This window comes from Sander vitreus, chromosome 1 (genome assembly GCF_031162955.1).
Source record: "Sander vitreus isolate 19-12246 chromosome 1, sanVit1, whole genome shotgun sequence".
Lineage (NCBI taxonomy): Eukaryota > Metazoa > Chordata > Actinopteri > Perciformes > Percidae > Sander > Sander vitreus.
In genome coordinates, this window is record NC_135855.1 from 27,782,510 (window position 1) to 27,800,666 (window position 18,157).

At 40.7% G+C, this 18,157-nt stretch overlaps 1 protein-coding gene across 1 annotated transcript in view; it reads right to left on the reverse strand.

The window, feature by feature from the left end:
• Positions 1 to 17,919, reverse strand: part of LOC144518543 (intersectin-2-like) — a 31,875-nt gene extending 13,956 nt beyond the window's left edge. The window contains 18 exon segments of the mRNA XM_078251298.1: positions 15 to 175; positions 1,546 to 1,685; positions 2,054 to 2,141; positions 2,317 to 2,457; positions 2,619 to 2,768; positions 2,888 to 3,150; positions 3,796 to 3,884; positions 4,085 to 4,222; positions 4,842 to 4,905; positions 5,821 to 5,957; positions 6,132 to 6,228; positions 6,753 to 7,013; positions 7,322 to 7,509; positions 7,678 to 7,741; positions 8,008 to 8,100; positions 8,965 to 9,040; positions 13,401 to 13,471; positions 17,646 to 17,919. Coding sequence (XP_078107424.1) covers positions 15 to 175; positions 1,546 to 1,685; positions 2,054 to 2,141; positions 2,317 to 2,457; positions 2,619 to 2,768; positions 2,888 to 3,150; positions 3,796 to 3,884; positions 4,085 to 4,222; positions 4,842 to 4,905; positions 5,821 to 5,957; positions 6,132 to 6,228; positions 6,753 to 7,013; positions 7,322 to 7,509; positions 7,678 to 7,741; positions 8,008 to 8,100; positions 8,965 to 8,971 — 2,081 coding nt within the window. The 5' untranslated portion in view covers positions 8,972 to 9,040; positions 13,401 to 13,471; positions 17,646 to 17,919.
• Between the last annotated feature and the right edge of the window lie 238 nt (positions 17,920 to 18,157).

Here is an 18,157-nt window from a genome sequence, read left to right on the forward strand (position 1 = left end):
TGAAAGCCAAATACCTCTGAGCTTCCACCTCCTGTTGTTGTTTCCTCTCCTCTTCCATCCTCCTTCTCTCCTCTTCTTCCTCCTTCCTTCGACTCAGCTCCCGCCGTTTGTCCTCTTTGATGCTCCGTAGTTTCTCAAGTGCCGCCTGCTGTTTTCTCTGGCTCTCTCTCAGTTCCTGATGCAGACAAAACACGGCAACGCTTTATTTGAAGGGGTGTGCATAAGACTGACATGACACCGTCATAGCCATGACATGACACCTGTCATGAACATAAAGGAGTCTCCATGAATGACTGTTGTCACTAAGTGTCATTTGGTAAATTATGACACGTTTAATGGTAAGTTAGCATTGTTTGAGAGGTTTGTGTTATGACAACTTGACATCAACGTTAAGACGTGTTAATCAATATACACGCACCTTTACTAGCAGAGTGAAAGATATGTGACTGATTAAAGAATGAGCTGACTAGATAGACATAACAGGCTAAGGACTGAACACACCCAGCATGCACAAACACATATCATGCACGTAGGTGCCTAAACATTGAGTATTTGTATGAGGGTGTAAGAGATGGAGAGAAGAAAGAAAAAAGAGAGATATGTCAAAAGAGCTAAAACAGCACAGAAACAAGATGCCAGAAGGATGGAGAAATATGAGAAGAGCGATGAACAACAGAAAAGAGCAAAAAAGAGAGAAGAAGGCGAGAACAACAAAGAGACCTAAAGCGAAAACCTTTAGTAGGTAGAAGAGGTTACGTAGGCAGGCCCGCAGACAGAAGGCAGCCTAAAGCAAAGAGTCCTCATCACCCACATACTGTAAAGTTTAGGACAAGGGATGAAAGGGAAGAAAGAGGAATAGAGGAAAGGCATCCAGCATGGGAAAAAAGGTTAAGAAGAAAGAGAAGAAGGAAGAGAAATGCAGACGAGAGTTACAGAGTTAGAAAGTTAGCGATAACAGGATGAAATCAGTATCAGAAGGTAAGAAAGAAGGTTATGATGGAAAGGAATGATTGGAGGAGAGAAAAGAGGCATCAAGGGCCAAGCTGCAGTAATAAGTATGTACTAATTGTGGAACTTAAAAATTGCAGATTCCAAAACTTTTAAACATGTTTGAACTTAAAAGACATTAAAAACACAAATATGTTACATATATAAGTGCCATAAAATTAAGCAAACAAGATAAAAATATGTAATGAGTTTAGTTTGTAAGGAAAACAATCAGCTCTGTATTAAAGCTTCGTACTGCCATCACCAACCATTTAAGAAACCATTATATGCCCCCATACTTTGAATCAAGTTATTAATCCTGTTTGTAGTTATTGATACTTATCAAATAACAAGTCTGACTGCTAGAAGTGACATTAATTTAGCTATATAGTTGGATTAGCACCTGCTAATAAGGACGTGTGAGGCAGCAAAAACCAGCAGAGAGGTGTAGTCTCCAAACTGGCTGGAAATTTGAATATGATGAAGATATGATTGAAATGTTTTAACTGATGCAATGTTAAGCTATTCTATTAATGTTACAATGTATTTAATTCTTACCTGCATATCTTTGTTGTACTGGTCCATCTCAGACAGACGGGCAGCGGTCTCTTTCTCCAGCGAGTCCAGCTGCTCTCGCAGCTTCACACATGTGCCTTTTCTCTCTGTAACACCCATCTTCAGGGTGGACATGGTCGACACTACAAACACATGAAATACAGTTAAACAAGCTAGAATCTTCCCAGTGGAAAAAAAGCAAAGAAAAAAAGAAAGAAAGAGTGCAGCAGGTAGGTCTCTATAATTACATTCTCATTCATATCCTATACTTGTTTTTCACACTCCGCATATATTAGTAATAACAATATTTTTATGATTTTCACTTTAGTATTTTTTATTTTGCAGTGGTTTGTTATATATATATATATATATTCAGAATTTACTGTGATATACAGTAAGTACCCAATTTGCCCAATAAATCAATCAATGTGTTTTGTTCTTTTATTGATCACCATCAGTGCTGTAATATGTGTTTTTTCTGAGCTCTGTCATTTCTTCCATCAATACTAACCAGGCAGGTTATTCACAGACATGTTTCTGAGTTTCTCAGTCAGTCTCTTCTGTTCTGGAGTCAGCTGGGACAACTTCCTCTGGAACTCCTGACCAAGAGGAAATGCATCAGAAGGAACAAGAAATGTGTCACTGTAGGAACGTATTTAGGAAAGCATTAATGCATTCTCTCTCAAGAAAGCAATAATCGGACAAATAAAATCACTGATAAAACACACACACACACACACACACACACACACACACACACACACACACACACACCTCAATCCGTTTCTGCAGGCTATTAATGTCCTGCTGGCGTGTTTCTTTCCTTTGATTGGTCAGATCCATCTCCGTCTTCTGAAGCTTCTTCTTGTTCTGAAAGTCACGCAGCCGGTCTGAGATCTGACGATGCTTGTTACCCTGAAGTAGTGAGAAACAGAAACTTTACAAACTCCCCTTAATGTGTCCACGATGGATTAGAGACAGCTGGTCAAACAGAGAAACACTGTATGACTACAGCACCTCTACATGCGTGAATATGTTGCACTGAAATAAACCCACTGTGTCTCTCCACCACTCACCACAGCCTCCAGCTCCATCTCAAGACTCCTTTTCTTAGCTTTTAATCTGATGATATCATCCTGCTCCTGCTCCTTCTTTATCTGGAGCTCTCCGCGGCGCCTCCTCTCCCACTCCTCCTTCCTCTGACGCTCGAGCTCCCGCTGTGCAGCCTGGAATGAACCCATACAGGACACTGACGTGTCAATACATGACACTCTGCTGTGACTATAAAGGAGGGAGCGTTCATACATAATTTATACTTGTAAATACAGTATCTACAGTCCCTCACCTCTTTTCTCTCTATCTCCCTATGTAGCTCTTCTTCTATCTGCCTCTCCACCTCCCTCTGTCGCTCCAGTCTCCTCTCCTCCTCTTTCCTCCTCCGCTCCTCGGCCTCCCGAGCCTCCTTCTCTCTCTTCTCTCGCTCCTCTCTCTCCTTCTGTTCGTGCCGCTCCCTCTCCCTTCTCTCCACCTCCTGCATCGCCAGTCGTCTTTTCTCCAGTTCTGCGTTCCCACGCTCCAAGTTGGCTTTGAATTTATCCTCGAACGACACTGAATAAAAACAAAAGTTTTGATGAAGGTTGGTGTACTTTTTCATGATGATTGGGAGTAAGCAGTCAAATCCAAATCTAAATATGTATATCTAAATGTGTTTAGAAAGCAGGATAATGAACATTCCGTTTTGACTGTCAGGCATGTGTATACATTTAAAACTAATTTGTAATTTCAGTAATACTGCCACTGAAAAGTAATCATAGACAAGATTATGAGATTGTAATTGATATTTTGGAGATTTAGGTTTTAAAGAGAATAATTTAGATATTAAAATAGCGTTTAGCTGTGAACTTAATACTTAAAAGCACTTGTTATAACCTTTAATTCTAGCTGTACAACTTGTGACTTAGTGTAAGACGATAGTGTGTACAAACCCAACACCAAAGTTTGCTGCCCTACACTTAGAGTCACTTGGCTGTCTTTGACTGGCTACAGTTTAGGCTGCTGCAAGTGGCCACTCTGTATGTACAACAATATATGCCATTCAATTACAACTTGTTAGCGTGTGTACAAAAAGTTTGACAGCCATAGCCATTAGTTGTACTCAGTGATCCTATCTGATTTCTGGAAAAAGACTGAACATAATGCAGCAGTTAAACAAGGCTACGCTCTGTGTTTAGCATTGGTATTGTGAGTACTGACTGTTGGGTTTGGCTTTCTGCGGAGGTTCTATGACCAAGTCGTCAGTCAGAGCTGCATAGAGAGAAGAGCTGGATCCGTTCACTGCACTCCTGGAACATATATTTAAAATAACTTGTTGGAATACACACATTATCAAAATATTAAATAAACATATAAATTAATGTAATACACGTGTAATGTACTTACATTTTGAAAACATATCTACTGAACAGGGTATTTGCAATGTTTTTGTTAAATTGCACCGTGTGTGTGTGTGTGTGTGTGTGTGTGTGTGTGTGTGTACACATACCTTTGTGAGGGTGGTACCAGTTCAGTTGGCAGGGTTAGCGGCAGATGTTGGCCACTCTTTGCCATGTCCACGAGATGCATTGCCAGAATAAACTCCTCAGCTTTTAGCTTGCCGTCCTTATCCACATCAGCTAAAGTCCTGCAAAAGAGAGTTGCAAAATGGAGGAGCAAGGTTTATACATGATTTCATACTGACAATGCAGTGCAATGACATAAAGGATAGGAAGGTAAGACAACTAGGAAATATTTGGCACCATTAGAGAGGCTCTTTAAAATGATTACAACTTTCTGTTGATCCGTTTTTTTCATCACATTTATGTTAGACTGAACTTGCTAGTTAAGGTTAGCGACTATACTTCTCAGCTACTTATGGATTCTGATCTACATTGAAATGTCCAGTCTATAAATTGAGGCACACGTTATAGGGACAATTTGCATATGAAAATGTTCATTTTTGGGAGTTAAAACCAAAATAAAAAAAATTAAAAAAATCACAGTAGAAGAACAGTATAACGATTTACAGTTTAAACTTAGTTGACAATAAGCAACTATATTTTTCTGGTAATCGATACTAAGAGCAGCATTGACCTGTAAACAAATATTTCCTTAAACAATGGCCTATTGTCATTCCCGCTACAGTGGAATTAATTGTTTTAATGTCTGGCTGCCAAACCTGACTCTTAAACATAAGACTGTCACACAATCATAGGACACACACACACACACACACACACACACACACACACTCACTCACTCACCAGATGGAAGCTAGCTGTGACTGAGTCAGCATCGTGGTCGCCATGGCACCCCTCACCTGCTGACCTGGCAACAAGAGTGACGCATGTCAGAACACCTGTATAGTACAGATGTACAGAAGAAAGAAAAAGGTCCAGGGTGTGTGTGTGTGTGTGTGTAAGGACCTGTCCAGTATGTGCCCATTAACTCATTAAACTAAAATGTGGCAGGTGAACAAAGAGGGCGGTCCTGTGCATCATCGTAGCTGGTTTACAGTATTTGTCTATGTCTAGTATATGTAAACTTTTGTTTTTTCTGTCCATCTTGACCTGACTCCCTGGCAGAAGAGATATTGTATCTCAATGGGACCTTTCTGGTTAAAGCTATAGTGTGTAGTTTCTGTCTCCCCCATGAGAAATTCTAAGTAATGACAACAAAACTGTCGTTGCTAGTAGCCAAGGAGGAAACGGAGGATTAAAAAAAACATGATGGACTCTTCAGAAGAGAGAAGAGTCCATCTTCGCTCGAGTTTCTGAGCTTGAAAGTCGCCAGACGACACAATCTTCTGAACATAGCCATACTGAGAAATACAGGTCCAGCAAGGCTTGCAGTAACAGAATGATAAGGCAAGTGCATCCTTGGCTGAATGTGTGTGTGTGTGTGTCACGTGTTGCCTGTGAATAAATCAGGATCTGAAACAACTTTCTAATGACTCTTAATGCTGATTCTGAGAATTGTTAAAGCCTTTGTGCCTTCTATGATTTCCTCTCTCCTTGTTTGGTGTGTGTGTGTTGAAAAAACTGGCCCTGTGTCTGAACACACCCACAGCCTCCACTTCCTTAGAGTTGGTTAAGACTTTGCACACACAGAAAGAAAGAAGGAAACCGTTATGAAATCATCAGTGACTGTTGTTCATGACCATCCACGCCTGCATTCCAGGCAAAGCTTGGTTTTGTCGACCACCACACTATTCACAAACCTATACGCACACACACTTCGTACCACTGAGGTATCCTGTCATTTGTTTATCCAAGCTGTTGAACTGCTGTCTGTATTTGAGTCTGGAGGCATGTGGCACAGCCCAGTCGCTGGGAACAGTAGCAATGGGGGACATCACAGAGGGGGATGAGGAAGCGGAGCTAAAAGACAAACAGAGGGAAAACAAAAACACAAGCTGAATGCACCAAACTTCAGGAAGACCGGTGTGTTTTGCACTTCAGAAAGGCTAACAAGATAAATGAGGCGCTGATTGTGTAAAAGGGGAAATTGCTTTGTCCTTCCGAATTTCGTTGTGTGTTTTTTGTGTGTGCTACCTGATAGATCCTAGGTCCAGCAGCGATGAGGCCTTGTTCATACCAGAAGAGGAGAATCCTAGCGGAGAGGAGTAGGGGGATGCAGAGCGAGGTACGCCTGACAATACAAAGCCAACACATGTATCCATTACATACTTTTTCTATAATTATCTGCAATATTATGATGACATTTTATGGAAACCATTAACCACAAACATAAAATCTTGATGTGATTTTTTTTTTATTGCAATTTTTAGAAAGGGAGAAAGGGGAGGGAAGCCCTAAAGTGGGTCAGTATACTGACAGTATATACTGTCATGCAAGGACAGTGAGGGGTGTTTGTATGGAGATGAGACAGAGAGATCTGACTCTGCAAAACCAGGCCAGGGTTCATTCCTTTTCCCTCAGAAATATTTCATTATCTGCACTCTGCACACATTTACAATACTTACTCTCAGAGCAGGGCATTGCGAGAAAATACAAGCAAGCAACTTGCAAGTGATAATCAAAGGACAGATGAATGCGTTTACTCATACAGGAGACCCTCCTTATGACACAGTGACAGATACACAATACTACGGCGGTGGGGGGGAAAGGAGAGGAAACAGATAAATAAAAGTTAGAAATGAAAATCCCCTGTACCAGTTGCCAAAGCTCCAGCTGGAAGTGGATGGAGAATTCCAATGGTGCCGTTTGGCAGTGTGGCGTTTCCCACGGTGGGCATCAGGGGCCTGGAGGCGGTGGAGGCCATTAGAGGGCTCAGTCCTGTTGCTGTAGGAACCAAAGTGGAGAAGCCTGTCATTGGTGTCAAAGGTGAGAGTCCAGGGGTTGCCATGGAGATAGGGTTCAACATGGCAATGTTTGTCCCGGGCATCAGGGACATGTTTGGCACAGAAGCCATACCTATGACACACAATAGGTAACCCAGTCAGATGACACAGCAGTCAATATATGCACGTGCACAAACATGTATGGAGATCATTCAGATACACTTTAGGTTAGCTTGTCAATAGTTGTTAAAATCCCCAAATGAGTTTTTTGTTTTTTATATTGCATTTACATCTTTTAATCAACACGTCTTTTTGTGTTTAAGGCTGTGACTGTTTAAGCAAAAGACACACTCTGAACGGTTAAGTTCCTCGCTAACTAACATTCACATACAGCATATAATAATAATAATAATAATAATAATAATAATAATAATAATATACCATAGGCTGGGCTGGTCAAAGCTATGGTGGGGTTATTGAGGCTGGGAGCAGGCACTGGGGGCTGCTTCATGATGATTGGCAGTGCTGAGGGAAGCGGTGCACCCTGGAGTTTTAACTTTATGAGCTTCATAGCGATGGAAAACTCCAACCTATCCATCTTCCCATCTTTATTCATGTCAGCCAGAGCCCTGAGAGACAGAGGGGAAACAGAGATTCATCAAAGAGTGTTACACTGTAAGATCTAGTGTTTCAAGTATAGATTTCAGTGAAAACTTCCAGAGAACCCATCGCTCAAAACTCTGAGCGAGAGTGTGTGTGTGTGTGTGTGTGTGTGTGTATGTGTGTGTGTTTCTCACCATATCTCAGCCAAAACTGAAGCAGGCAGTCCTGATTGGAGGAGAAACTTCCTTGCCTGTTCCCCTACAGAAAGAAACAGAAAGGAAAGAAACAGAGAAAACAAAAACATGACATTTTCATGCATGCAAAACTGAAAAATGTGTCTGCATTGAATACATTACTATCAGATACTATTTCTGTGCCTATAATCGCCTGATCACCTGAGCCTGTCAACCTACTTATACTTACATGTGCCTGTGTATTATTGTGATGCTAGGAATTAACTGTGCTTTAATTGTACAGAGTGATGCACAAATAGTCTGTGCGATGATGCGTGTTAGTATGTGTACCTGACACATAGCCCATCGATGGGGAGAGAGTGTCAAACTTCTGATCATGTTTGACCCTCTCCTCAGGAGTGATCGCCCATACACTTGGACCACCTAGAGAGAAAAAAATGAAGAAATTCCGAAGTGTGAAGCACCAAACATGGGACATAGCTATGTCTAACTTATCTAACTTAGACATAGCTATGTTATCTAACTCTACTGATATAAGAAGATATGGTTTTATATCAGTACATATATCTCATATGAGGGATATCTGGGGTCTAATCAGCAAACCTGCTCCTTGAACAGGCCCACAGCTGTTTTACCTTTTCACTGTTTAAATAAATCACACAAGTGTACATTACACACACAAACACACACGTGTGAGCAAATCAAATGAGCATACACTTTTCACACACAGATAAAATGAGAGAGAACCTCGAGGCCAGCCTCAGTGGCAGTCAGGGGTTGGGAATGCACTGATATTGACAAAGTGATAATGAAGCGCACTGTTACTGTGTCACTTTGTTCAGACAGGAGGGCAGAACAACACTTTCACTGAGGCCAACATCATCACACATCAGTTTTTTACTCCACAGTCCATCAGCAGACACAACGAATGGACAGTTCCCTTCATCATAACAAAACATACACAGTACTGTAACTTTAGTCCTGTCACTGGCACCATAAACAAAGTTGGTGTCAGAATATGGAAAGAAATGGACTTTATAATGACCAAAGAGCACAACAAATGTACAGCTGGTGCAGAGGACAGTGGAGCTTTTAAGATTAAAACCTCACTCGTACAAACAGTAAGAGACAAATGATTACGACAGTGTGTGTTCAGACAGATGTATGTGCAGCCACACACACCAAATTGGGAATTATTACTAGAACTATCACTGTGTTGGCCTCAGCAGATCTGCAGAGCCAAAAAACAAACCACACCACCACACACACACACACACACGGTCTTACCATTCATTTTTGCAGGTGGCAGAGAGGCACAGAGGGGGAACTCCCGTCGGCGTCCTCAGCTACTGCTCGAGGCCATCTGCAAAACACACACAGTCATCAGTCAATACTGCAGCTAAGACAGGGCAGTGGTGCCACTGAGAGGAGGGAGAGAAAAAAGGCAGAGAGAGATTCTGGTCAGTCAGCAGAGTCAAACAGGGCTCCTCCTGTTCTCTTCAGTCAGGAGCACTCTGGCCACGTCCCAAAGCTTTTTAACTACTGGGACATGTTCCAATATACTAGCTACACAGACCATGGTAGTGGCCAGACACCAATACTACACAAGCTAGAGCGATAAACCCTCATGAGAAAACATTTACAATCACGGTCGTGTCCAGCAATATATAAACTCCTGTTCAGTACTATGTTGGACTAGTTCAAAAAAGATCTTTAGTGTGCTGGTGTTAAGCAGACAGTGTTCAGAAACTGGTCGTTTTACCTCATAACAGTATAGTAATGATAAATGTTGTACACATGTAAACATTTTTGAAGAAGAGTTTTGTGTTGTCATTTGTTCATTGTAAAGCTTTGAGATTGCCAACTAAAAGTTTACAGCCATACTAGTAGCTCTGTCTGACTGCTAAATGCAGCAAAACATCAGCATGCTAGCATGCTAAAATGCTAACATAATGACGATAAGCAGGTAGGTTTACCATGTTCACCATTTTATTTGAGTGTGTTAAAGCATGCTAACATCTGCAAAGTTCAGCTGATGCTGATGGAAATGTTGGAATGGTTTTGCAGGTTTTTGGTCATTTTTTTTTGTCATCAAAACAAATGGTCAAATTAACACTTTATCCTGATGATGGCACTATAGAGAGTTTTCACGACGCGTCATCAGACCCGAAGTCGCCATGTTGGAGGTACTCCGCATCACAACAAAGCACAGGCACTGAAGTAGATCCCGAACGGCGTTAAGGAAAATGGTTAATTATTGCCGTGTTTTAGGTTGTACCAATAGGTCAGACCGAGAAAAACATTTGGAATATTATCGACTTCCAAAAGTTATTAAAAACCAGGGAGAGGAATGCCAGAAGTTATCAGAGGAAAGGAGGCGCTTGTGGTTGGCAAAGCTCAACCAGGATCTACGAGGGAAAACGCTGTCTTGTTCGGTCTTTGAAATGGAAAAAAAAAAAAATTATTATTGAGAGTCACGTTATTGCATTACTTACTTTGGCCTTCACAACACATTGGTTGTTAATGACTTGGTACTGCGTCTCCCTCACCCATCCACACACCATCTGGTTATAAGCCTCCAAACTGTGTATGGGCTCGGCGAGAAAACCAGGTAGTTGACTATATCGGGATATGCAACTGAAGGAAGAATCACCGGGTCACCATGGATCCAAGAAGAGGGAGCCAACTTGTAGGGATCTGCACCGCCAGTAAACTGTAATTTTTCAAACTATCGCGCCTTTTTTGTGGTCCAAGTCCTTCCATGCCTTTGCATCTTGGACGCGTTTTGATGAGCTTTTCTGTTGTTTAGACAAAGTATCCAAAGTGCACAATACTCCATTATTCCATTCAGTTGTTTACACCGAGTGCCTCCAATATGGCTGCGCATCCAGGTTACCGCCCAGAACGTGACGTCGGTGAAAACCCTCTATATGAAAAGGCAGAGGATCATCAAAATGATTACAATTTCCTGATGAAATGTCATGGCAATCCATCCAATAGTTGAGAAATCTCACTCAAACTGCTCGAGGAAAAGTCAGAGGATCATCGAAGTTATTAGGATTCATCCTCTGGAGACATGAATGTCTGTCAAACATAAAATGGGTATCCATCCAGCTATTGTTGAGATGTTTCAGTTTGAACCAAAGTGGAAACACAGACTGACCAACCGACCGACTTTGCCATCAAAGAAACCATTTCCCTACCGTTTGACCGATTTCAAACCTGCTTTTCTGTCACCCACGCCTTTCTTTGTTTTCTATGTAAGTATTATGGTTTAATCCCACTCTTGTTGAGTCAAGCACATGCAAAGCAAGTGTGGGAATGCAGCTGCTGTCGCATGAACTTGTTTTATGTAGCAGGAGGGCCCCTTTCTTCTGCAAGGTTAGCTATGCTTTGTACGTTTTAGGTGATAAGTGACTACATTTACGGTGGAGATGTCTGTCCCCATTATCTTTAATAAATGTCAGTTTACTACAGTAAAGACTTCTCAGCAGTGTAGTTAGATGACAGAGCCAGCTAACTAATCAGAACTAGAGACCTTCACTGATTTACTATTTTGAATCTTTGTATATTTTTTGTCATTAGTAATTAGACCACATTTTCTGTCACTGTGTTGTTTTCTTCTTACATTGCTTGGAATCTTTAGGATAAAGTTTGTGGTAGATCCCAGCATGGTAAATGTACTAGACTATGTATCCAGAGACTAAATGTACCATATATGGGCTCTGTGTTGACAAAAGACCAATGACTTGTATAATGTTGGGTTTGCGAGCATGTTTACAGGTCTCATCTGTACAGTTAACTCAAAACGTTTTACCGTGGAATGGAAAGTGTGAACTTTTGCTTCAATACAGGCCATATGTACTATGAGGATTACATTTTAAGCATTCATTTTGAATGTACTGAATATCTAACATCAAATACTGAATCATCATGTTGGTTTTGTAGCTTCCACATTCACTTTTTTCAATTACTGGTGTGCTGAACACCTGCTTCCTCCATGACTATCTCTATCCCATCAGCCAGTCAGACTCACATGATGTAGTCGGAGGAGGAAAGACATTCCAGTCTTTCCTCTCAACACCTCCTGCCCAGTAACCCAGACACAAGCATTTCCTCATCTGACGTCAGTTAACAGGAAGTGATCATGGATTTTGGCAGAGGGATCGCTTTGATGTCCCAGAAAATAAGAGCTAGGGTTGGACCTGGGACAGTACAAGAATTATGGATCGACGGGTGATTTTTAGGAAGCTAAATAACTGATCGCTAAAGTAGAACATGAATGAGATAAGAGAGAAATAGAGGGAGAGAAAAGAGGGATCGTGTGTAGCTTTTGTGAACGCGGTCTGACCAATACTCTTCCAAGGGCAGAGAACAGCAAGGGAGGGTTAATCTACTGCCTGCCCTCCGTCGCTCTCCCTCTCGCCTTCACTCCTCCTGGGTCAAGTCCTCCTGTACTTCATCCTCACACTTTCAGTTTTTGCCTCGTTTTCTTTCATTCTGCCCTTGTTCATCATATGCAGTCTTTATTAAATACTGGAGTATGAGTGTGACCATATGGAGACTTCTCTTAATAAGAATGTAGTCAGTAGTAGGTCATGTACTTTGCAGCAGTTCTAACACAGATACAACAAGACTGCATTATTTGCAGTAGAAAAACAAAGAAGTCAGGTCATAAGTAGACTGATTACTTAACTATTTGGAAAAAATGCCACAGCCTTGAACTCATTTAACACCTTATTTTGGCCTAAGACAATTTTCTGCACTACACTAACTGACCGACCAGTTTAATTGTGTATGTACTAAATATAAACACACATTTTCAGCAAAGATCCACAGCATTTAGTCATCAGTTGAAGCAAAATTGTTTTACACTTTCTTTTACTTAAATAATAAACATGTTAACATCAACAGTTGCCTGACATCTCAGGTGTTGCATAGTACAGTGGTGGAAACAGTGGCGTTTGCTAGACAAACCACTGTATCGAGTCCTAACAGTTTCAAGCACTTTTTTTGCGTATTGGCCAACATACGTATATGCCAACACAACATATGATTGATAAGCTAACATCAGCCATTCAGTATTGGTCAGACTCTAGAGTGTACCCTCTGGTAATGCAACACTGTAGGAATTATAATGAATAAGTGAAAGATACCAGTGGACTGTCTGCTTTAAGGTTTACTGTTTCCAGAGTGACTTTTCTTACTGTACGCCTGCCTGACCAACTGAACGAAGGACTTGGCTGGCACAAGTGACTGACTTCAGTGGTAGACTCAGCTTTGCAAAATCTCATGCAAATCCTTTCTAGAAACTAACTTCAGCTGTACTTCTCCTGTGATCCAGGGATCTATTAAAAGCCACTAAAAACAAGGTTGGAAAACAGACTCCAGGCTACAGGAAAGCGGCTGTGAATGAAAGCCTGATGCACTGTTTTGATAGTGTTACAGTCAGCACCATAGAGAGTGAGAAACACAAGTAATAGTTTACAGATTACACAAAGTTTTAATATAATTTTCAAACCACTTTGTGTAGTCTGGACATTACATCCTTGTAATGAATAGAGACTAGCAACTATAAGCAATACTTTGATTTCCTCCCAGCTCTAGCTACACTATTGTGTGACACTGCATTTAATCCACAGAAAGGGGATGCACAATGTGCAATAACAAGGTGTTGTCATTGTTATATACATATAGACATATGACTCATATTGGGTCCCAACCTGTAGTTAACGAAACAGCTCTTCCACAGTCATGAAGAGGTGGTGCCTCATCAGTCAGGTGTAACTGCAATCTGTGCAACGTGACCACAAGAAGAAAAAAATAATAATACACCCAGCAGGTTTAAAAGGTCTCCACACTCTGCCTCATCCTACAAGCATGCCCATCAAAAAGCTACAAGTAGTAGCAGTAGCTAGCAAGCTCCTGTCTGGGGCGCCTGGATAGCTCACCTGTTGGAGAATGCGCCCCATGTACAAAGGCTCAGTCCTTGTCGCAGCGGCCACAGGTTCAACTCGACCTGTGGCTCTTTGCTGCATGTCATTCCCCCTCTCTCTCCCCTTTCACATAGTCAACGGTCCGATATAATAAAGGCCTAAAATGCCCCCAAAAAATCTTAAAAAATAAAAAAAATTAAATAAATGACTCCTGTCCATAGCTTTGTTTCCTGGACTTGAGACACGTCAGGTTTGTTAACAAGTCCGCCAGCTCTGCCTAGTCTATTTATGGCTTGGCTATGTCGTTAAGACCTCACCTGCATCAGTTCTGCTTTGGTTCCTGCCGAATTAGTTAGTATATACAACACTGGAAACTGTTGCATAAGTAACCTCGCTGTCCCTGACCTTAGCTGCTTCAATAGTAGGGGTGTAAGAAAAAAATCGATACACTTGAGTATCGCGATATTTTATTTTGCAATACTGTATTGATTTTCAAAAAGGCAATATCGTTGTTGTTGTTTTTTTTAAACGTTCAAAAACATTCATGTAAGACAGTGGTTCACGTTTATGTTGTGTTTAAACCCCCTACCGCTAGATGGTTATACTGAGACGCACCACTAGTGTCCTTGCCTAGCAGTGCCTAGCAGTGACTTTTTGCTAGAAGCTAACAATGTAGCTATGGCTGAACTTTGGCCTACTTTAGCATATACAAATGTGCTCACTAAGAACCTGTGAACCACAATCCCAACCTGGCAGTTTCATTTTCTGTGTACTGAATTGTTTACCTAAAGTAAACTTCTCTGACTTTTATTGAACATCATGTCTTTTTTTTTTTTTTATATTAGTTTTTCCAAAATTATACTTAAAAAAATCCCAATATATCGCCTTACGCACAGTATCGAAATATACTGCAATATATTGAATCGTGACCCATGTATCGTGATACGTATTGTATCGCCAGATTCTTTGAACCCTTCATTTTTTACTGCCCCTTGCTGCCATGTAGACAATTTTAAATTGACAGAAGGAAATACAGAACACAACGAAGAACCAGACAGAGATGGATGAGACTGAGGAAAGGATGTTTCACAATGAACCTTTTCTCTGATTGATTTTCAGCCACCTCACTCTCTGTGTGTATTTGTTTCTATGCACAGTTTCCCATGCTCTTTTGGCTGTCCATCTAATATTTTTTTTTCTGTCTTTCCAACTGCTTCGCTTGCTTAGAGCTAACTCTTCAGCTGGCTTTGTTTAGTATTTCAGCACAATGCATCCACCCACTCTGCCATAAATACCCTATCTAACAGTGGCATTCACACACTCAGAAAGTGATGCAATGGCCTTTCGGAGTGTTTCAGATAGAATTTGATCAACATTGTTTGCAGTGCTGTGTTTTGTTTTCTTTAGAGGTAAGGCATACCTCTCCCTCCTTTAGTCTGCCTTGACCCACCCTGATTTGTCATATAACAGGAGGATAAGACAGATCTGTAGAAAGTACTCCAATAAATCGCTATTTTATAGTATGAACTTGAGTTAAAACAGGAAATTTCTGGTAGTACTGTGTTTGCATATGTGCATGTGTTTCCTCTATCATCTTCACTAAAGCTAGCTAAAGGAGGAGGAGTTAAAAGGCTGGTTAAACCTCACATCTGCTGAATAAATTCCCTAACAAACCAACACTGGGCCTGTCCAGAGGTGCTCTCTGTTATTGTAATGCAAATACTCCAAGTCGCACTTGTAACAGTGGTGATGTTCTCAAGTAGCATGACAGTGATGAAGAACATCGGCAACTCAGCTTATGATTAGGGGTGCACCAATCCAATATTAAGATCAGATCTCGGTCCCGATATTGACAACATAGCTGGATCGGGGATCAGAAAAATTAACAGATCCACGGGCCGATCCAGTTTTGTTCGGTTTTTTTTCGCCTCTGTCGCACGTGTGTCGCATGCTGGAAGAGTTGAGTGTACAAATAAATAATTCAATACATTACATCTATGTTATTTTGTCTTGGTTAGGAAAGTAATGTTTAGTCTGGTGCCTTTAGTCTCTTCCACATGGTGGAAGGTATACAGTGTATTATTAATTCAACAACGGTATCGGATCGGTATCGACAGATACACAAAGTCCAGGCATCGGTAATGGGACTGAAAAAGTTGGATTGGTGCATCCCTACTTATGATAACCATACTGATAATGTTAACACTGCATAAATAATAATGGAATCGGCAACCCTGACATTTCCCTTCACAGAAAGGGCTAAGTTAAAACTCAGCTTGCAGCCATTAATTGTCTCTCCTTGAGGATGCTTCAACCAAAGGAAAGGTTGTGATTATGGCGATCAAAACTAGGTTAATCAGTTCTCTGTCATGCAATAATAGCATAATTACAATAAAGTGGAGAAAAACAAATAAAGCCCATATTCGGGCATTAAAATTACAAACAGGTAAAGGAAACTGTTGCTAACGAGACTGATGTAACTTATACTGTACATTACCGGCAGTGACAGAGACACTGCATAAAAGCAGCTTGTTAAGCCTTCCATCTCTGTACTAAGCTATGTCCATACTGAGTGTATCACCGTGTGTGTCAAAGCAATGATGCACAACCACATTTATTTAACAACTGAACACTCGTGCAAAAATGGACATACTAACACCACTGGGACCAATCCAATATTTTGCTGGCTTTAATACTGGTGTAATCATCTTCAGACTCTTCAACATGTTGGCTATCTTACATCAGCCCCTTTCAACTGAATTATTACCCTGCCCACTGTATCAAAATCATCTGTTTTATCGGTGTCTCTCACCTAATTTTATTTTCCCAGGAAAAAACTCTAATACAATTGCTCCATGGTCACGGGAATAATGAAAAGGCTCTATGGTCTATGGCTTCACTGTAGAGATCCAACATTTCAGTCAGGTTATCGGTGTCAGGCAATGCTGAGACTGCTTACCTGTAACATTTGCATTAGAATGGACATCAACATTAAACCTGCTAATGTTAATGTCGATGATGCATTAATGTTGTGCTGCTGCACTTGACATGATAGCTTTTTAAGCAGAAAAATGCAGAATGAATTAAAGTTTTATAAAAGATTGTATACAAAAAAAGGTTGCATTTTTCTATTCTTCTAAAATGAAGTAAGTTGTGCCAAATTTCCCTTAAGTAAATGCAGACACATGATGACTTGATGACAAATAAATAGGGAGAGGTGCAACTAAATCTGCATTTTTGGGTGTCAGAAGTAAGTAAACTCCACTGGTTGTATTACAACAAAATGAAAAACATTAGTATCCACTGTAATCATCCTGTAAATTATTAATTAAATACTGACCAAAAAAACAAGTATTGTGGATTCCTACAATACACTGTTTGGGTTCCTTGTATCTTTTAATGATGTTGGACATTATGCTCATTTACTGGTGGCTCTTGATTATGTCACTTTAGACTGTCAGTCTGAAGAACAGAAGACCAACTATGGGACAACCCAAAATAGGCTAACATTTCAAAAGCAAAAACATAACTGAGCACTGCTAATCTATTGCGAATCACAGATTTTCTTAATTCACAACCTCAAACTGACTTGAACCTCGCTCTGTAGCCTATGTCTGAACGATGAACTGATAGAGTAACATTCCCTGATTACTTTGTCACCAGTCGGTCTGAGACCTGCAACCTGCTCAACTCGTTTGAACAGAGAGGAATTTAGGAGACTGACCTGCAAATCTGCCTTTATAAACGTACAACGCCGTACAGAAGTAACGTTATCTATAAATATCCCGTGTCTAAGTATCGATAATACCTAACATCCAATTAAATCATAACTTAGCTAGCTAACCTAACGTTAACTCCCATCCCAGTAGAGCATCAACCATCTTTGAAGATAGAGGTTTCTTTTATATTCCTAAATCAAAGAAGACAAACTAAACATACATCAAAAGAAAAAAAACCTGTACATATTAAAAAAGCTTACGTGAAACCTAAAAGTCATCTATAGAAACATTAACATAACACTATTAAACTTACACTCATGCTTAGATAAGCAGTTTCGCTTGCGTACCTCTCTCACCGCGGCCAAAAAACATCAACTTCCGAGGTTCCGAGGGGCCTGAAGTTATCACCCACCACTTCAGGGCGGTTTCCCAGACACACCGTAAAGGTTTATTATCCAAGGAGAGCAGTATTTGTTGGATAAATGTTAAAGTTTAGCAGCAGTGTTACTCAGAGAACCTGTTGCTGACAGCTCAGTGTGAGTATGTCACACCAACAACATGGCTGACGACGACTGATCGGTGGCTGTTAACGTATGACCGTCCACCGAGTGGGAGGAGAGAGACAGGGAGGAATAAAAGTTGAACAGATGGGGAAGGAGAACAATTGATGGGAAAGCTGATGGGAGAAAGATAAGAGAAGAAGGCAACACAATAACTAACTTACAGTAAAAACAAAATTCTCATTTGAAGTCATGACTTTAGTTAACGCCACCTACAGAGTGCTCTAACGTGTTCATATGTCGATATACGGACAGACCCAATGTT